Raw genomic sequence first — 22,284 nt, forward strand, 5'->3', positions numbered from 1 at the left:
CGGGGTGCAGGGAGAAGGGTCTAACGTATTTTATAGTTGTTTTGTTTCAGTAGGATCTTAATTCCTCACTCTAACTTCCTTCTTTCCCTACACTTACACATTTCCAATGGCTATCTTCCTCTTTCTAGTTATTTCTTTCCCAGAAGTAATACCTTTCCCAAACTGCCACTTTAGGTCTTGTACACTTTCAAGCCCTTTATTATGTACTTTAAAGTACTGTGTACCTTATCAAGTACTATGATTTACCAGGTCTCATAACGTTTTCAGAAAGTTTGCATTTATCATGAAGCTTTCTCTTTCTATTGGTGTTTTGTCAGATTAAGCCCTCAACTCTTCTCTCCTCTTTTCCATATAGTTTTTCAAACCTCCCCAAGTCTAAAACATTAAAGACAGTTCTGCTAGAATGTGGTGTTTATTTCTTGTTTAAAAATGATTTGACATTCATGGTATTCTTTTTCTCTTAGTAAGGTTGAAAGTGTGGGCTAAGTGTGGTTTTATTTACTTTCCTTCTTAACCTGTATGGTTTTCTAGAAGCATGAATGGACAAATTCTAACTCAGGAGGTCAGTATTATCCTAGGGCAACTTGGAAGTCCCTCAAATCTTTTTATTCTTATTGTTATTACTGATTGTGATTTGTTGGTATTTTATAAACATTCTTAAAACATCCCAGGAATTAAAGCAAAGGGCTAAGTTTGTGGACAAGTATTCCTTTTGAAGATGAATGAAGTAACTTTCTCACAACACCACACACATGAGAAACAGATTCAGAAATTAAACTCTCATATGCAATGACTAATATAATTATATAAAATCTGATATGATATACTATAGCTTACAGTTTTGTGGTAATTAGAGGTCCTTTCTGCCCATGTGTAAATAATATCTACCTTGAACTAAAACAAAAGAAATTGTGTTTAATTTAGAAAGTTACATAAAAGAAGCAAACTAGAATCTACTTTCTTTGCTATTTTTGTCTTTATGATGATAATGCAAGGACATGAAAGAGTCGTTTTCCCATCTTAGGCTCTGGTAAAGTTCATTCATCCCTCCATGTAACATTTACTGAGGACCACTAACTTGCCAGGCAATAGGGATACAAAGATAACTAAGACACGGTCCCTGTCTCACAGACAAGTAGAGGAACAGGAGTAAGTTGCAGATGATCAGATATAGTAGAATATCCTTTACAAAAAGTTTTAAAATATGTGAATGATATTTTTCAGGATACATACATATATAGTATAAATACAAAAACATGTGAGAAAATGATAATCAAATTCAGTATAGAGGTTAATTCTAGCAGGGTGAGCTGGGAGGAAGATGGGAATAAAATCAAGCAGAAGTAGAAAGGGAGCTTCAACTTTACCTATAGTAGTTTATTTCTTTAAAAAAGAAAAAGTAAGAACTGAGACAAATATTGCAAAGTGTTAAGATCTGACAAAGAAGGATGGTGAGATACATGGATATATTTGTTATATTATCCTTGTTCTTTTCTGGATGTTTGAATTATCTTGTTTTTTTTTAATTTATTCAAAATACGGTTCAAATATTGGCAAGATTTATGGAGTTTTAATTCAGAAGTTTCAGAATGTGCTCAAGTTATATAATAAACAACACAAAATTGAGAAATAATTTTAGGAAAGAATGAGAAAAAGTCTGTCTGAATATGTATGGTACATCATTTTTTTCACATAATTTTTTAGATGAAGTGTCATACATACCTGTAAGTGCTAAATAGGAAGCAATGTACCGCTTTTCCAGTCCACCTCTAACACTCTGAATTGCACCAAAAATTGGAGGTATAATCATAATCAGGTTACTCACTGTATTCCCTATAGGAAAAAAAAAAACACAAGAAGATAATGAGATTAATCAATACTACTTTAAATAAAGATATACATAGTTAGCCCTTAGCAAAAATTAAGTAGGTGACTTCTTAGAAAGATGATGGAAACATATTTATAAGGTGCTAAAGGAAAATAGTTCTCTACTCAACAAAAATTTCATATAAAAATCAAAGTAAAATACAGATAACTTCAGAAAATGAAACTCAGAATTTTCAACCAGAACATCCACTAAAGGAACTTCTAAATTCTCAAGGTAAAAAGCAAAAGTATCTCAGAAAGAAACTCAAAGATAAGCAAAGTGTGAGTTGGAAAAAGCAGCTTACACCAATGCTACTGCAAGGGTGGTCCATGGATAACAGTATGACAAGATAAAATACAGAACTGAGTTAATTTGTCTCTTGAAATGAATGACAACAAATCAGAGCTTGCATTTTTCATCTCTTCTTAAACTTTAATTTTTGTGGCAATGTTTTTAGTTCCTAGTTTCTGTTTCTAGTAAACACAAAAGGCAATGGATCTTGATCTGATTTTTGATCCTCTCTTTACAAAAACAGAGCTGAAACATGAATAGCAAAGAAACAATAGAAACCGTAATAGCAGAAATAAATAGTAAAATGGCTCAACTATTTTGTATATTGATTCTGGGTAGTATTTTGTACATTTATTCTGGGAATATAGTGGCACAAAACATTCAAAATTCCAAATTTGTGATTTTCAACATAGGAGCTGATATCAGGACAAATATCAATTAATGGACATATACAAAACACTCTACCCTACAACAACAGTACATACATTCTTCTCAAGTGCACATAAACATTTTCCAGGATAGAGCATATGTTAGGCCATAAATTAAGTCTCAATAGACTTAAAAAGGCAGATATAAAGTATCATACAAAATATCTCTTCCAACCACAAAAGAATGACGTTAGAAATAAATAACAGAAGGAAAACTGGAAAATTCACAAACCTGTGGAAATTAAACAAAATATTATTAAACAATCAATGTATCAAAGAATAAATCACCAACCAAATTAGAAAATACTTAAGAGATGAATTAAAATTAATACACAACATATCAAAATTAATGGGATGTAGTAAAAGCAGTGCTGAGTGGGAAATTTACAGCTATTAAGTGCTTACATTTAAGATCTTCCAGCTGAAATGAAAGAATGTTACTTAGTAACATGAAAATATATGAAAATGTATAACACACTGGTAAAGCTGAGCATAATCAAATTCAGAATACTGTAATATGATGGTGTATTAATCACTTAAGTCTAGTACAATGATGTAAGGACAAAAGTATTAAAAATAACTACAGCTACAATAATTTGTTAATAAACACGAAATAAAAAGCAGGTAAATTGTGATATCAAAATCCTAAAAGGGTGTAGTAAAAGGGTAGAGTTTTAGTATGCAAGGTTGCTATCAGTGTGAAAAAGATAGTTATATCTATAAGTTGTTTTATGTAAGCCTCATGGTAACCACAAAGCAAAAACCTACATTAGACACAACAAAAGATTGTTGTTGGAGGGAATCAAAAAGGAGGGAATTGAAGTATACCACTACAGAAAATCATCAATTCACAAAGGAAAGCAGCAAGAAAGGAATACAGGAACTACAAAACAGCCAGAAAACAATTAATAAAATGAAACTAGAAAGTCCTTATCTATCAATAATTGCTCTAAATGTAAATGCGTTAAATTCTCCAATTAAAAGGCAAACAGTGACTGGAAGGATAAAAAAACAAGACCCAAATACATGCTGGCTACAAGAGATTTACTTCAGCTTTAAAGACATACATGGGCTCAAAGTGAATGGATTAAAAAAGATATTCTATGGAAGTAAAAACCAAAAAAGAGCAAAGATAGCTATAGTTATATCAGACAAAATAGACTTTAAGACAAAAACTGTAACAAGACAAAGAAGATCATTATGTAATAATAAAGGGTTAATTCATCAAAAGGATATATCAGTAGTAAATATATATGCACCCAAATCAGAGCACCTAAATATATTAAGCAAATATCAACAGATCTGAAGGAAGAAATAGACCACAATACAACAGTAGTAGGGGATTCTATACCCCACTTTCAACAATGGATAGATCATCCAGACAGAAAATCAACACAGAAAAGTTGGATTTCAACTACACTTGAAACCAAATGGACCTAACAGACATATATAAAACATTCCATCCAAGAGGCAGCAGAGTACACATTTTCCTCAAGTACACACAGAACATTCTCCAGGACAGATGATATAATAGGTCACAAAACAAGTGTTAGAAAATTTAAGAAAACTGAAATCATATGAAGTATCTTTCCTAACTACAATGGCATAAAACTAAACATCAACAGTAGGAGGAAAACTAGAAATTCACAAATATGTCAAAGTTAAACAACACACTCCTGAACAACAAATGGGGCAAAGAAGAAGTCAAAAGGTAAAATAAAAAATATCTTGAAACAGGGCTTCCCTGGTGGCGCAGTGGTAGCGAGTCCGCCTGCCGATGCAGGGGACACGGGTTCGTGCCCCGGTCCGGGAAGATCCCACATGCCGCGGAGCTGCTGGGCCCGTGAGCCATGGCCGCTGAGCCTGCACGTCCGGAGCCTGTGCTCCGCAACGGGAGAGACCACAACAGTGAGAGGCCCGCGTACCGCAAAAAAAAAAAAAAGAAAAAAAAAAAATATCTTGAAACAAATGAAAATGGAAACACGACATACCAAAACTTATGGGATGCAGCTAAAGTAGTTCTAAGAAGAAAGTTTATAGTAATAAATGCCTATATTAAGAAAAAAGATCGCAAATAAACAACCTGACATAATACCTCAAAGAGCCAGAAAAAGAACAAACTAAGCCCAAATTCAGGAGAAGGAAAGAAATAAAGATCAGAGTGGATATAACGAAACTAAGAGCTGTTTTTTTCTTTAAAAAATAAACAAAATTGACAAACTTTTAGCTAGACTAACTCAAAAAAAGAGGACTCCAATAAATAAAATGAGAAAAAAAAGAGGATATTAAAACTAATACCACAGAAACACTCACTGGGGAAAGGTTAGTCTCTTCAATAAATAGTTTTGGGAAAACTAGATAACCACACACAGAAGAATGAAACTGAACCTCTATCTTAAAAAATGAACTCAAACTGGATTAAAGATTTAAGCACACATGAAAAACATGCTCAACAACACTAATCACAAGGGAAATGCAAATCAAAACCACAGTGAGATACCATCTCACACCTTATCACTAATTATTAGAGAAATGCAAATCAAAACTACAGTGAGGTACCATTTCACACTGGTCAGAATGGCCATCATTGAAAAGTCTACTAATAACAAGTGCTGGAGATGGTGTGGAGAAAAGGGAACCCTCCTACACTGTTGGTGGGAATGTAAACTGCTGCAGCCGCTATAGAAAACCGTATGGAGGTGCCTCAAAAAACTAAAAATAGGGCTTCCCTGGTGGCGCAGTGGTTGAGAATCTGCCTGCCAATGCAGGGGATGCAGGTTCGAGCCCTGGTCTGGGAGGATCCCACATGCCGCGGAGCAACTAGGCCTGTGAGCCACAACTACTGAGCCTGCACATCTGGAGCCTGTGCTCCACAACAAGAGAGGCTGCGATAGTGAGAGGACCACGCACCACGATGAGAGTGGCCCCCGCTTGCCACAACTAGAGAAAGCCCTCGCACAGAAACAAAGACCCAACACAGCAAAAATAAATAAATTAATTAATAAACTCCTACCCCCAACATCTTCTAAAAAACAAAAACTAAAAATAGAGTGGCCATATGATCCAGCAATCCTACTCCTGGGCATATATCTGGACAAAACTATAATTCAAAAAGATACATGCACCCCTATATTCACAGCAGCACTATTCACAATAGCCATGACATGGAAACAGCCTAAATGTCCATTGATAGATGAATGGATAAAGAAGATATGGTACACATACACAATGGAATACTACTCAGCCAGAAAAAAACAAAATAATGCCATTTGCAGGAAAATGAATGGACCTAGAGATTACCATACTAAGAGAAGTCAGAAAGAGAACGACAAATACCATATGATATCACTTATATGTGGAATCTAAAATATGAAAAAAATGAACTTATCTACCAAAACAGAAACAAATTCACAGACATAGAAAACAGACTTGTGGTTGCCAAGGGGTAGGTGTGGTGAGGGAGGGAGGGATTGGGAGTTTGGGATTAGCAGATGCAAATTATTATATAGAGAATGAATAAATAACAAGGTCCCCCTATATAGCACAGGGAACTATATTCAATATCCTGTGATAAACCATAATGAAAAAGAACATGAAAAGGAATATATATATATATATATATGTATAACTGAGTCACTTTGCTGTAAGCAGAAATTAACATAATACTGTAAATCAACTATACTCCAATAAAATAAATTTTTTTAAAAAGATAAGTGTTGGCAAGAATGTGGAGAAAAGGGTTGTAAAACGTGTGTTGGTGGGATGTAAAATGGTATAGCCACTATGTAAAACAGTACGGAGGTTCCTCAAAAAATTAAAAATAGAACTACCGTATGATTCAGCAATCCCACTTCTTGGTATATATCCAAAGTAAATGAAACAGGACCTCAAAGAGACACCTGCACTCCCATGTTCATTGCAGCATTATTCACAATGGCCAAGATATGGAAACAACCTAAGTGTTCATCAACAGATGAATGGATAAAGAAGGTGTGGTATATATATACAACAGAATACCATTTCAGCCATGAGAAAGAAGGAAATCTTGCTGTTTGCAATGACTTGGATGAAACTTGAGGGAATTATGCTCAGTGAAATATGCCAGAGAAAGACAAATACTATATGATATCACATATATGTGGAATCTAAAAAAGCCAAACCCAGAGAAACAGAGAATAGAGTGGCAGTTACCAGGGACTGAGGGTGGGGGAAATGGGGGAGATGTTTTCAAAGGATACAAACTTCCAGTTACATGACTAACAAGTTTGGGGATCTAATGAATAGCATGGTGAGTACAGCTAATAATACTGTATTATATACCTAAAAGTTGCTGAGAGAGAAGATCTTGAATGTTCTTAACACAAAAAAGAAATGGAAATTATGTGACGGGATGGAGGTGTTAGCTAATGCTATGGAAGTAATCATTTTATGAATATGTGTGTCACATCAACAGCTTGTACATCTTAAATTTATATAATGTTATATTTCAATTATATCTCAGTAAAGCTAGAACAAAATCCAAAAGGATCAAACTATTTCCAAGTAACTTAACTGAATCCTAGAACAAAATTCAAGCCTATTTATGGTAATACAAAAAATATCCAGGACCCAACAAGGTAAGAAGCACAATGTCTGACATCCAATTAAAGATTAGCAGGCAGAGGGCTTCCCTGGTGGTGCAGTGGTTGAGAGTCCGCAGGGGACATGAGTTCGTGCCCCGGTCTGGGAAGATCCCACATGCCGCGGAGCGGCTGGGCCCGTGAGCCATGGCTGCTGAGCCTGTGCATCCGGAGCCTGTGCTCCGCAACGGGAGAGGCCACAACAGCGAGAGGCCCGCGTACCACAAAAAAAAAAAAAAAAAAAAAAAAGATTAGCAGGCAGGGAATTCCCTGGTGGTCCAATGGTTAGGACTCTGTGCTTCCACTGCAGGGAGCACGGGTTCCATCCCTGGTCAGGGAACTAAGATCCCACAAGCTGCACGGCACAGCCCCCCCCCCCAAAAGATTACCAGGCATACAAAAAGGAAGAAAAACAACCCCAAAAATACTCAATTGAAACCAACCCAGAACTGATACAGATGTTAGAATTGGCAGGCAAGGATTAAAACACTTCATATAAGTCTAGAAAATACAATCTAACCTATACTATAGTGTCAGAAAGCAGATCAGTGGTTGTGGGTAGGGCTGGGGTGGAAGAGACAGCAGGACGGAGAAGGACTTATAAAGGAACATGAGAAAACTTGCAGGTGATGGATTTGTTCACTGTCTTGATTGTGGTGATGGTTTCACATGTGTATACATATGACAAAACTTAATTTGTACACTTTAAATAGGCACTTTCTATTGCATGTCAACTATACCTCAATAAAGCTGTTTTAAAAAAAAAAGTTTTGCCTCTGGGGATTAGAATTGGAGTTAGGGAAAGGCACTGCTTTCTGGTTTCGTTACAAGTCTCTTAAACAGGCTGGATTTTTATCTATTTTTAATGCATTACTTTAATAAAATAAAAATTAAAGAAACTTTTAGAAAGGGAATAAAATAGTTGGGGATAATTTCACAGATGTGATAAGATTTGAGCTAGACCCTGAAAGGAGAGAAAGGACCAATAAAATCTACTGAGCCTATGGGCTTCCCTGGTGGCGCAGTGGTTGAGAGTCCGCCTGCCGATGCAGGGGACACAGGTTCATGCCCCAGTCCGGGAAGATCCCACATGCCGCGGAGCGGCTGGGCCCGTGAGCCATAGCCGCTGAGCCTGTGCGTCTGGAGCCTGTGCTCTGCAACGGGAGAGGCCACAACAGTGAGAGGCCCGCGTACCACAAAAAAAAAAAAAAAAAAAAAATCTACTGAGCCTATTATTAAGGACCAGGTACTGGAATTCACATTTTACACGTGCTAACATTTGCTTTTCATAACAATATTGTGAAATACTATCGCCCAATTAAACAAAGTCAGGCTACAGGATTATATAATTTACCCAAATTCTCACAATAAGCAAATGGTGGAGCCAAGATTTTATTCCAGGTCTATCTGTCCTTACAGCCAGTGTTCCTCTCCTTAAATGCACTAGCACAGTGTTTGCACAAAGAAGATCCTTATTAACATTTAAAAAACTATATCAAAGAGTATTCTATTAAAAATGTTTTAAGTAAATCCCAGATTATACAAATAACAAAGTAATTTGCCTAGGTGAAGTGTGAAAATATAAGGTGGGGAGCCAGGCAGACTGAAAGATATATATCCAAACAGCAGTTAACAATAACTTTAAGTAAACCTGTGGAAGATGTTGAATATTATGCCATTTAGGAGAGCCCTAGGATTCAAACTAATGAAAATCTTTATTGATGACTGAGATAAAGGACATGAAACATGCCCAAAGGTCCAGATAATATTAAATTTAGCTGAGATGTCAATACTCTGGAAGTCAGAAATACATTTCTAAAGGTAGAGGATATGGGACGGTCCCACAAACTACATTAAATTCAATTAAGGATAACACAAAGTTTTACAAATTAGAATGAGGAATTGCAGACCACAAATACAGGCTACTGTGACAGACAGAATAAGGGTAACTCTGAGAGAAAGATCCAAAGACAGAAAGATGACAGTACACTATTCTTGGGGGGAAAATCTCAATATACTACCTCAAAGCAATACTTAGAGGTAAAAATGGAAAGAGCTGGATAGTGACCATCCTACTTCTCTCCGCTTTAATTCAGCTTCTTTTTGGAATGCTTACGTATTTGTGGAACCCTACTTTAAACAAAACAGAGATCCTAAGTACTGAGAGAGATACTAAAACAAAGAAATCATTTACTTAATAAATAAAACATGTCATATGAGGAATGGCATGACTGCTGTCTTCAAATATCAACTTCAAAGTTTAAAGGAATGTTAAACTAAAGGTGAATGAGGCTTCCTATGGCTATAACACATCAAAATTAAATTCAATGAAGTTACAGAGAAGCATATTTCCACTCAATACAAGGCAAAACATTCTAAAATTAGAGCCGTCCAAAAAAAAAAAAAAAAAGTAACAAGACTATGAACTTTTGGGGCAGGGACCAACCATGTCTTACTCATATCTGTATGCTTTTGACTGGCACAATACCAAGGACAGAGCAGGCACTCAGGAAAGTCTGGTAGAATGAATAAATTCGTACATGCACGTGTACTGAAACCTGAGTATAGCAGTTTCTCCTTTTATCCCCTGGTATTATTCACAAAATTATGTGTTTCTTACTTTTTTGATTTAACAATGGTTATAGTAGATGGTAGCTTTTTTATTTTAGCATAACTTCACTCTTTTTTAAAAAGTGACAAACGTTTATTGTAAAAAATTTAAACAATTCAGAAAAGTGTAAAAAAAATTAAATCATCAAATATCCTAACACCCAGTAATTATCATCATTAATATTTGTTAAGGGACTTCCTTGGTGGCGCAGTGGTTAAGAATCCGCCTGCCAGTGCAAGGGACATGGGTTCAATCCCTGGTCCGGGAGGAGCCCACATGCCACGGAGCAACTTAGCCCATGTGCCAAGACTACTGAGCCTGCGCACCGCAACTACTGAAGCCCGTGTGCCTAGAGTCTGTGCTCCGCAACAAGAGAAGCCACCGTAATGAGAAGCCCGTGCATTGCAACAAAGTGTAGCCCCCGCTCGCCTCAACTAGAGAAAGCTTGTGCACAGCAACGAAGACCCAACACAGCCCCCCCCCCAAAAAAATTGCTAAGTTTTACATATACAGAGAGAGATAAATGGATGGTAATTAAGAAAGAAAAGACAAAGTTTTAAAGACTATTAGACATGCTCTTCTTTTATAAAAATGTTTTAACAAAAGAAAGTGAAACTGAGTATGAAATGACTGAAAGATTAGAGTCCTGATTTTTACATGGTTAATTTTTATAGCATATGCATCCTTGCCATGAAACAAAGAAATTCACACTCCTAAACTTCCTCCCACCTCCCTTCCACTATGTACTGATTTTTATTAGTCATATCTACATTTTCAAGGACTATATATTTCACATTGTCAAGGATTTACATTTAGTTCTGCAAACCACATTTTTCATCCTTGTTTTTTAAAAATAACAGATTTATCAAGATATAATTCACATATCGTAAAAATAACCCTTCTCATGTGTACAATTCAGTGTTTTATAATGTACTCACAGATTTGTGCAATCATCATCACTATCTAATTTTTGAACATATTCATCAGCCCAAAATGAAACCCCAGACTCATTAGCAGTCACTCCCCCATCTCTTCTCCTCGAAGTCCTTGGTGACCACTAATCTAATTTCTGTCTCTGGATTTGGCTATCCTGGACACTTCATATAAATGAAATCATACAATATGTAGGCTTCTGTGTTTGTTTTTTCTCACTTGGCGTAACACCTTCAAGGTTCATCCATGTTGTAGCACGCATGTGTCCAGAACTTCATTCTTTTTTATTGACAAAGAGTTCACTGTATGGATATACCACATTTTGTTTATATATTCATCAATTGGACATTTGGGTTGTTTCCAACTCTGTGACTATTATAAATAATGCTGCTATGAACATTCATATACAAGTTTTTGTGTGGTCATGTTTACAATTCTCTTTAGTATATACGTAGGAGTGGAATTCCCGGGTCATATCATGATTCTATGTTCATCTTTGATTTTAGTCGCAGGTATCTATTTAAATGGATATAGTACCAAACTCCAGTCTTTTTCCCCATGGCTTTTCTTTCCATTTAACCTTTTTTATTTTAAACCAAGTTTTACTTGTTTAGATTTCATCATTCATCTTCATATAGTTTTTCCAAGGATTTATATGTGCTGTATTCCCTGACTTCTTGAGTGCGTGAGAATATTGTCTTTTACCTTTATACTCAAAAGATAACTCAACTATAAAATTTTGGGGTCTCTCTTTCTTTCAAAAGTTTGTACGTACTGTGCTGTTGTCTTCCAGATTGAATATTACTATGAAGAAGTTAGAAGCTAGTCTGAACTTTTCCCTTGTAGATGACTTGCTTTTTTGCCTGCACTCCCAATGAATTCTTTCTTTACACTTGTATCTGTGTATTTGAGTAGCCACTGGGCATCCAGATAAGATAGAGATGCTATACCCACTCTATCTCTATATAAAGCTAAGTAAATATAATATTAAAGACATTTTTTACTCAAGTCAGACTGACAACTTGAACCTGTAACTGCCACTGTGATGCTACACATATAATTTACAATAACCTCAACATATGTCAATACCTAGATACAAATCTAACAAAAGATGTGCAAGACATAATACTAATATCAATAAAACTCCCAACAGGTTTTTTGGGTACAAATTGATAAACTGACTCTAAACTTTATATGAAAATTTAAAAGGCCAAGAAGAGCCAAGACAATCTTGAGCAACAAAACTAGAATATTTATACTACTAGATATCAAGACCTATTAGGAAGGACAGATAAACAAAACAGTAGAACAGATAAGATTCCAAGAACAAACTAACATTTACAGTCACCTGATTTATGACAAACATGACCTTGCAGTGCAGTATGAAAAGGACAGTCTTTTCAATAAAGGGCACTGGATCAACTGGATACTTACACGGGAAAAAAAGGAATCTGGACCCCAATCTCACACTTCTTATACAAAAATAAATTACAGATGTACTGCAGATCTAAATGTGAAAGGTAAAACAGTATAATCTTTAGAAGAAAACATGGGAGAACATCTTCACGACCTTGGAGTGTAAAGAATTTTTCAATAGGACACAAAAAGGATGAACCACAAAAGCAAAAAGACTAAAAATGTCAAGAAGCTAAGACAATAAAATCAAGAAGAATAAAAGATTGTTTTTATTTATTTATTGGCTGCTTTGGGTCTTCGCTGCTGCGCATGGGCTTTCTCTAGTTGCGGTGAGCGGGGGCTACTCTTCATTGCGGTGCGCAGGCTTCTCACTGTGGTGGCTTCTCTTGTTGCAGAGCACAGGCTCTAGGCACGCAGGCTTCAGTAGTTGTGGCATGTGGGCTCAGTAGTTGTGGCTTGGGGGCTCTAGAGTGCAGGCTCAGTAATTGTGGCACACGGGCTTAGTTGCTCCACAGCATGTGGGATCTTCCCGGACCAGGGCTTGAACCTGTGTCCCCTGCATTGGCAGGCGGATTCTTAACCACTACACCACCAGGGAAGCCCAAAAGGTTGTTTTTTAAAAAGTTGATTTAAAGAAAAATAGATGCAAAATTGCTTTGTAAATAAGGAGATATATGCATACTAGCTAATTTAACTTTACTGAACAAAAAGAATACACAAAAAATTATCATGGACTGAAAATTTTTGGTTAAAAAATGCTATCAGCCTGGGTCCAATCAGGAGCGATAAGCCACAGAGTAATTTTAACAGGAAAAGTTTACTATAAGGAATCATTAACTATAAGAGGGAACTGGAGTAATGAGAGATTGGCTAGTAGTAAGTAAAGAGAACTCTACAGAATATAGGAAGAGCAGATTCAAGGAAGAGCCACTACTCCTAAGATGGAGACAGAACACTAAAAGAAGAGGTCTCAGCCAGGGCTGAGATGTGGACCCTGTGGGAGAGGGCATGACCACAGCTCAACAAATAGCAGAGAAGTTGCTATGATGCCACCCCTGCTGACCTCAGTGAAAATCCACCCTTAGGAACTTGTCTTTAATCTGCCCTCTGGGATGCGGGGGAAAGCTGATCACCTGGAGTGGGGAGCTACTGGCCCCTGGGTGCTGCTGACTGCAGTAATGCATGAGCTGGCAAACTTCAGGATCTGGGCATTGTATGAGACAGAGGCTGGATGAACCACTGGCACTGCAAGGGCCAGGCACTTAAGAAGCCACCAAGCCAGCACACAACAACCACGAAGGAAAACTCTTCCTCTTGCAACGTCTCTCCAGCGCCCTCTACTGACAAAGCTTAACGTCCAGCTAGTTGGCAAAGGAAACAAGTTTAAAGGGCCCAGGTCCATTTTCACAGAGCATGAGATAAATGATGAATTTGGAGCAGAGAGGGAATAAACTGATAACTATTACTGATAACAACTATAAAACTTGTTTTTACCAAAACATTATGTTTATCATTGCTGGGCCAAACTATGCTTGATGAGGGTTCCCCAAGCACCAAAATAAGAGAGTCTTAAGATGGTAAAGTGATGGCTTTTTCTCTTCTTTTTTTCATATTTTCTACAGTGTGGTTATATTGTTCTTGTAACTTAAAATTAAAATATTAATAATATAAGGGAATGATAGAAAATAAAGGCTAAATTTCTTCTATAAGAGTTTAATTGAGTGTGGGGTGCTTCTAGAAGATTCAATTAAAACAGGGTTTTTTCCAGAAATGAAAACTAGAGATTCATTCATATACCACACAGTAGTGTACTAAAACTTTAAAGTAAGAAAAATCTTTTTTTTCTACAGGGAATCCTGTTTTGATATGGACTGATGGGATTAAAAAAAAATCTGAAAACCATATTTTTATACTCCCAAACACAATATCTCTGAATTCTCCCCTCAGTACAAATTATGGACGAAGCTGACGACATTTCAATAATTTCAAGATTTCTTAACAGGTAAAGCCATCTTTTAGCAAGTGAAAAGAAAGCTCAAATATCAAAAGTATAAGAAAGAAGGTCAGGGGAAAAAGGTAATGTGCAAAAGAGTAAGTTTGAAACAACTCTGAATGAAGATACAGTAGGAAGATGTTTGCCTCAGCCTGACAGTAGGTGGAGCTAGTGTGCTCAGCAGTCTTAAAAGTGCTCCCAAGTTTGGCAAAATACAGAGCCCCGGGGCAACCAGGTAGACAATTTAGAGCTCAGTTGTATTTACAATTGTGTAACCACCACCCAAAAAAATAGTAGCATTAAAACCTGGTAAAGCTGAAAATGTGATCTATACTGCTTCATTGCCACTGTGAGGATCCCTCCTGCACAGTCAGCAAATGAGCTAGACGAAAGCAGTAACTGGTTTGAGCCTGAAAGCAACCCAGTACTTTCCCCAAAGCAAGTTCATTTTGTCAAATATATTACTGTTTATGCAAGTGCTCAAATAATGTTAAAGATTCCCAAAACTTCAGAGTCTCTGGAGCTAGAAAAAGACAGGGAGATCATCTAATTTAATCTCCTCAATTATAGAAGGCAACATTGTGTTCATACCTACTACCACTTTTTAGCTGTGTGAAGAGGGCAACTTATCTATGCTTAAGCCTTAGTTTCCTGACCTATAAAAAGGGGAAAAAAATACTTCTTAAATAATTAAAATGATGAAAATAAATATGACCAAATAACACATGTAAAGATTATTTCTGATATGAGAAAGATCCACTGAACATTATATAGGAACTTCCACAATCTTGCTATGTTAAGAATTAAGTGCTGCCTGGGAATTGCCTTGGTACTTGGATCAGCTCAACAGCTGTCACAAGGGAGAAAGTTTGTCTTCCAATCCAGACCAATAACAAGGAAAGTTGAGTACTCTTATTCACTAAGTTTAAAAAAAAAATTATATACATGCATGTTATAGTACTAGGAGCTCCTTAGCAGCTTTTAATTAAGATAGATATCAGAATAAAAACAAGAAACTATTATAGGTATGTCTTACTTTAAAAAGCGATAAACACAAATTCAATTCAATTTGACAAACATTCATTAAGAATTTTCTGTGGGCAAGGCACTGAATCAGGAGATAGGAAGCAAGGTTAGCAACCCTAGTTGCTGTCCTGAGAAAGTATATATACAATGTAGTAGGAAAGACAGACAGGTAAACAACAAGTAAGGGGGAAAAGCAGGACCAAAGAGCACAAACAGCATACGGAGGAAGGGAACCCAAGAAAGGCTTCATTAAGCAGGTGGCACTTGAGCTATGCCTTGAAAAAGGGAAAGATAAGAAGTCTTTATCACTATCAATACAAGAAGCACCCTATTTCCTCTGCAGCACAGAAAGTAGCTTCAAAAACATTATTTATGAAAACTGGTTTTTCACATTATTTTTAAAAAACATCTAAGTTATACTTTCACTTGCATGTACTTGCACTTACAATGCATGTTAAGTTATAACAAAAATATTTTAAGACCACATATTGTAAAAATGGAAATGATCATATTACATTCAAGAGGAAGTACATTTTAGATTTGGGAAGAAAGGTCAAATACATAGCAGTAAAGAGATAAGAGAAGAACTTGGGAGCTCCATATCAATTGTGGCTGAGGTAAACTCTAGCCTAACCAGATGGAGGTTATAGTGGAGAGAAAAGACTCATAGCAAAAAGAGGATTACCTGTATATAATACTACTTTGAAGAAAGTTCAAAGATGAGAGCTGAACAGCGAGAATAAACAGTTAACAGATAAACATGGTGGAGAAGAAAAGAGTCAGAAGAAGGGAAATAAGACAGTCTTAAACTCTCTGGAGAAATACTTGATGAAATCAAGATTTTTTATAATTTCTACTTTCTCTCCATTTTTATTAAAACGTTCTTTTCAGGGCCCAACTAAATAAAGTTAGTTTTGCCTAATCACCCTACTGAAAATGATCACTCTCTTCTTACAGCACTTATTCTAACCTCTCATCTGGCACTTAGCACAGATTGCCTTCCACAGATAGCTCTCTTTTCACTAAATCAGAATATAGATATTTATGTCTTATCTCTTTAAGTTAAACTTCTTAAAAGCAGTTGCCTTACATTCATCCAGTCATTCAGTAGCAAATACTGAGCATCTACTCTGAAAGGCATTGTATGTAAGGGAATACAAAGGAAAACAGAAGACTCTGCCCTCATGCAAATTAAACTAGTGTCAAATTTACAAAATAGTAAAGATATTTAAAACCTAAGTGACTTTATTTTAGATGCAGTTCAATTATGATATAATGGAGTCATTCTTTACTCTCAAATTAATTTGATTTAACAGATTCATCCTACACTCCAAACTAATTTCACTATAATTTTTCATTCACCCTTCATTTACTTAGAGTTGAAATACATCACTTAAAAATCATGAGTGTACAAGTCCTGTAAAGTACATTTAAAATTATAGACTAAATTAACTTTAATAAAAATGCAAGCTATTTATTACTATTAAAATCTCACCAAAGACACTGTCCACGTTTTTATGATTTATTTTCATTAAGTTTTCTCCAGTGGCATAAAAAAATTCCCAAACTGCCTTAAAACATGCAAAAAAATGTTTTAAAATAGCTCATTTTCATATATATTAGGCACAAGGGGGAAAAAATTGGACTGTTACACTACCTCCAAGTTACTCTGATCAAGATTCAGGTATCCCTCCCCAAAAAAGTGATCAGGGTGCTATAACCTTTTTCTTTAACAGTGTATCATTGCCCTGAGGAAACATACCTCAACATGATAAAGGCCATATATGATAAGCCCACAGCTAACATCTTACTCAAGGGTGAAAATCTGAAAGCATTTCCTCTAAGATCAGGAAAAAGACAAGGATACCCACTCTTGCCACTTTTATTCAACATAGTATTGAAAGCCCTAACCACAGCAATCAAGACAAGAAAAATAAAAGGAATCAAAGTTGGAAAGGAAGAAGTAAAACTGTTACTGTTTGCAACTGACATAATATCAATACTATACATAAAATCCTAAAGACACCACCAAAAAACTGCTAGAACTCATCAATGAATTTGGTAAAGTTGTAACATACAAAACTAATATATAGAAATTTGTTGCATTTCTATACATTAACAATGAACTATCAGAAAGAGATATTAAGAAAACAATCTCATTTACAATCACATCAAAAAGAATAAAATACCTGCAAATAAATCTAACTAAGGAAGAAAAGACCTGTACTTGGAAAACCGTAAAACACTGATAAAAGAAATTAAAGACAACAGAGATGGAAAGATATACTGTGCTCATGGATTGGAAGAACTAATATTGTTAAAATGACCATTCTATTCAATGCAATCTACAAATTCAATGCAATCCCTATCAAAATACCAATGGCATTTGTCACAAAGCTAGAACACATAATTCTAAAATTTGTATGAAAACACAAAAGACCCTGAATAGCCAAAACAATCTTGAGAAAGAAGAATAAAGCTGGAGCTATCATGCTCCCTGATTTCAAACTATATTACAAAGCTACAGTAATCAAAACAGCATGGTACTGGCACAAAAACAGACACATAGCTCAATGGAACAGAAAAGAGAGCCCAGAAATGAACCCACACATATATGGGCAATTAATCTATGACCAAGAAGGCAAGAATATATAATGGGGAAAAGATATCCTCTTCAATAAATGGTGCTGGGAAAATCAGACAGCTACATGCAAAATAATCAAACTGGATTACTTTTTTCATACCATATAAAAAAATAAAATCAAAATGGATTAAAGACTTAAATGTTTAACACCCAAAACCATAAAACTTCTAGAAGAAAAGATAGGCAGTATGCCCTTTGACATCAGTCTTAGCAATATTTTTTGGATATGTCTCCCCAGGCAAGGGAAACAAAAGCAAAAATAAACAAATGGGACTACATCAAACTAAAAAGCTTTTGCACAGCGAAGGAAACTATCAACAAAAAGAAAAGGCCACCTACCAAATGGGAGAAGATATTTACAAATGATATGACTTATAAGGGGTTAATATCCAAAATATATAAACAGCACATACAACTCAATATTGAAAAAACATTTTTTTAATGGGTAGAAGACCTGAATAGACATTTTTCCAAGGAAGACATACAGATGTCAACAGGCACATAAAAATATGCTTAACATCATTAATCATCAAAGAAGTGCAAATTAAAACCAGAGTGAGGTACTTCCCTGGTGGCGTAGTGGTTAAGAATCTGCTTGCCAATGCAGGGGACACAGGTTCGAGCCCTGGTCTGGGAAGATCCCACATGCTGCAGAGCAACTAAGCCCATGCACCACAACTACTGAGCCTGTGTGCAACAACTACTGAAGCCCGCACTCCTAGAGCCCATGCTCTGCAACAAAGAGAAGCCACCACAATGAGAAGCCCGCACACCGCAATGAAGAATAGCCCCCGCTCGCTACAACTAGAGAAGGCCCACATGCAGCAACGAAGACCCAATGCAGCCAAAAATAAATAAATAAATAAATAAATTCATTAAAAAAAAAAACCCACAGTAAGATATCACCCAACACACCTGTCAGAATGGCTATCATCAAAAACAAAAACAAAAAAAGGGTTTCCCTGGTAGCACAGTGGTTGAGAATCTGCCTACCAGTGCAGGGGACACGGGTTCGACCCCTGGTCTGGGAAGAGTCCCACATGCCGCCAAGCAACTAGGCCCGTGTGCCACAACTACTGAGCCTGCGCTCTAGAGCCCATGAGCCACAACTACTGAGCCCGCACGTCACAACTACTGAAGCCTGTGTGCCTAGAGCCCATGCTTTGCAATAAGAGAAGCACTGCAATGAGTAGCCCCTGCTCACTGCAACTAGAGAAAGCCCATGTGCAGCAATGAAGACCCACCACGAGCAAAAATAAATAAGTAAATAAATTTATTTTAAAAAAACCCCACAAATAACAAATGTTGGTGAGGATGTGGAGAAAAGGGAACCCCCATACACTGTTGGTGGAAATGTAAATTGGTGCAGCCACTATGGAAAACAGTATAGTAGTTCCTCAAAAAAACTAAAAATAGAACCATCATATGACCCAGCAATTCCACTCCTGGGTATGTATCTGAAAAAAAGGAAACATTAATTTGAAAAGATACACAAACCCCAATGTTCATGGCAGCATTATTTACAATTGCAAAGATATGGAAGCAACCTAAGTGTCTATCAACAAATGAATAGACAAAGAAGATGTGGGAGTTCCCTGGTGGCTAGTGGTTAGGATTCCAGGCTTTCACTTCTGTGGCCTGGGTTCAATTCCTGGTTGAGGAACTGAGATCCCACAAGCTGAGCAGCTCAGCCCAAATAAATAAGATGTGAGATACGTGTGCACGCGCACACACACACACTAAAATACTACTCAGCCATAAAAAAAAGAATGAAATTTTGACATTTGCAACAAAATGGACGGACTTGGAGCGTATTATGCTAAGTGAAATAAGTCAGAGAAAGACAAATACTGTACAATTTCACTTATATGTGGAATCTAAAAAACAAAACAAATGAACAAACATAACTAAACAGAAACAGACTCATAGATAAGAGAACAAAAAGGTGGTTGCCAGAGGGGAGAGGGATTGCTGAGGGAGATCAAGAGGTACAAATTTCCAGTTACAAAATAAATGAGTCACAGGTATGAAATGTACAGTGTAGTGAATACAGCTAATAATTATGTAGTACCTTTGTATGGTGACAGATGGTAACTAGACTGTGATCATTCTGAAATGTCTAGAAATAATCAAGTCATTATGTTGTGTACCAGGAACTAACATAGTGTTGTAGGTCAATTATACTTCAAAAACAAATTCATAGAAAAAGAGATCAGATTTTGTTTACCCACAGGTGGGGGGTAGGGGGAGGCGGAATTGGATGAAGGTAGTAAAAAGGTACAAACTTCCAGTTTCACGATAACTGTACTATAATAGTACTAGCGATGTAACATACAACATGATAAATATAATTAGCACTGCTGTATATTACATATGAAAGTCGTTAGAATAAATCCTAAGAGTTCTCATGACAAGGAAAAAAATTTTTCTTATTTCTTTAATTCTGTATCTCTATGTGATGATGGATATTCACTAAACTTATTGTGGTAATCATTTCATGAGGTATGGAAGTCAAATCATTATGCTGCATACCTTAAACTTATACAGTGTTGTATGTCAATTATATCTTAATAAAACTGGAAGATAAAAAGAAAAAATATTACCTGAACAATGAACAATTTTTTAAAATGTGTCACTGTCTTCTTTAATCTATAAATAGAGACCTATCATTTTAACAAATGATCACATAGTATTACATTTTATCGATATATTATAATTTATGTAATCAATCCCTTATTGGTGGACAGTTATGTTATTTCCAGGTTTTTACTTTGGAAAAAAATGCTGTAAACATCTGTATTAGTTTCCTAGGGCTACCATAACAAATTACCACAAACTGGGTGACTTAAAACAACAAAAATTTATTCTTCGGGAGGCCAGAAGTCAGAAATCAAGGTGTCAGTAGGGCTGGTTCCTTCTGAAGGCTCTGAGGGAAAATCTGTCCCATACTTTTCTCTTAGCTTGCGGCTGCTGCTGGCAATTCTTGGTGTTACTTGGCTTGTAGACACATCACTCCAATCTCACCCTCATCTTAACAGCTTTCTTCTCTCTCTCTGCCTCTGTGCATTTTCTTCTTATAAAACTATCAGTCACTGGACTTAGAGCCCACTCTAAATCCAGTATGACTTCATCTCAAGATCTTCAAGTAATTATATCTACAAGGACCCTACTTCCAAATAAGGTCACATTCCAAGGCTCCGGGTAGACATAAACATTGGGGAGATACCTTTCAAGCCACTACAACCTTGAACATATTTGTTTATTCATTTTATTAAGTTCACAGGATGAATTTCTAGGAGTAGAATCTTCTCTTGGAGAAAGTGTCCAGCTTCCTTTTAGTGTTGGCTCCCTAGCCCCTTCTGGAGTAGGTAACGGGAGGTTACAAGATCTTCCCCGTTCCCTCATCCCCCCAGACAAATCTCACACTAATTCCAGACTTTTTGACTGAAAAATTAAAATTAGGACTCAAAAGCAACACTCTTTTGGATACTTGTACTGAAAGGTAGTATAAAGCTAAAGTCAAAACATCCATATTTAGGCAAAGTGTATAATGAAACAGAGAAAGTTGTTCTGAGGAAAAGGGCAGATGGGCAGAGGGTAGCAGACATGACACACCATATAGTAGCAGACACTGTAGAGAGTAACCTTAAAAACTATAAAGAACTTTACAGCTCTAAAAATAGTTTTTATGAATATAATGGGACTATATGTCCATTGGAAAAAAAACTGGAAAACACAGAAATATAAAATCAAAATCATGCATAAGCCTTCCACCATACTGTTAATATTTTTATGTATTTCCACCTAATTAAAATAAATTTAGAATTGTACAATAATTTAGAATCATACTATAACTTCAATAGTACTGAATGCCAATTTTTGTACTTAACATTATCACATATTCATCCATGTAACTTAATAATCTTGAAAATAATAATTTGGATGGCAGTATAATGTTCCAACATATGATAATCACTTTATTAATCATTTTACTTGTGAGTACATTACACAGCCATTACACAACCAAACTGCTTTCCAGAATGGTTGGAACAAGCGTTCTCCTATTAGCAGTGTGTAAGGCTGAGCGGCTCACAGTATAACCCTAAAATTGAACAATATAATGTCTTATTTAAGAGGTGAAAAATTACGTATCATTATATTTCTTTGGGTTACTGAATTACGTTTATGTTTATTCATTTTTCTTTTTATTAATAGTATATTACATTTTATGAAATGTTTATTCAGGTTATTTAACCACCTTAAGGCTTAATCTTCTCATATGTAGATTAGGTTCAATACCTATTGCTATGATGATAAAATATTGCAAAAGTAAACTGAGTAGGTATACAATAAATGTTAGTTCCCTTCCTAAGATTTTATTCTATAATAAGATAAACAGTTTTATTCTAATAAGGTAAAAGAGTTTAGAAAAATATTCAACTATAAATCATTTGTT

General features: G+C 36.0%; 1 protein-coding gene across 2 annotated transcripts in view; it reads right to left on the reverse strand.

The window, feature by feature from the left end:
- The window catches only part of ACER3 (alkaline ceramidase 3), a gene marked incomplete at its 5' end in the record, with an annotated part of 196,778 nt that overhangs the window by 118,524 nt on the left and 55,970 nt on the right, over nucleotides 1-22,284 (reverse strand). Inside the window, one exon of one of the 2 annotated variants that reach the window (XM_079709507.1) lies at nucleotides 1,723-1,833. The exons of the other annotated variant lie outside the window; for it this stretch is intronic. Coding sequence (XP_079565633.1) covers nucleotides 1,723-1,833 — 111 coding nt within the window. The remainder of the gene's footprint in view (nucleotides 1-1,722; nucleotides 1,834-22,284) is intronic. 2 annotated transcript variants of the gene reach the window in all.

Source organism: Hyperoodon ampullatus, assembly GCF_949752795.1.
Source record: "Hyperoodon ampullatus genome assembly, chromosome: 7".
NCBI lineage: Eukaryota > Metazoa > Chordata > Mammalia > Artiodactyla > Ziphiidae > Hyperoodon > Hyperoodon ampullatus.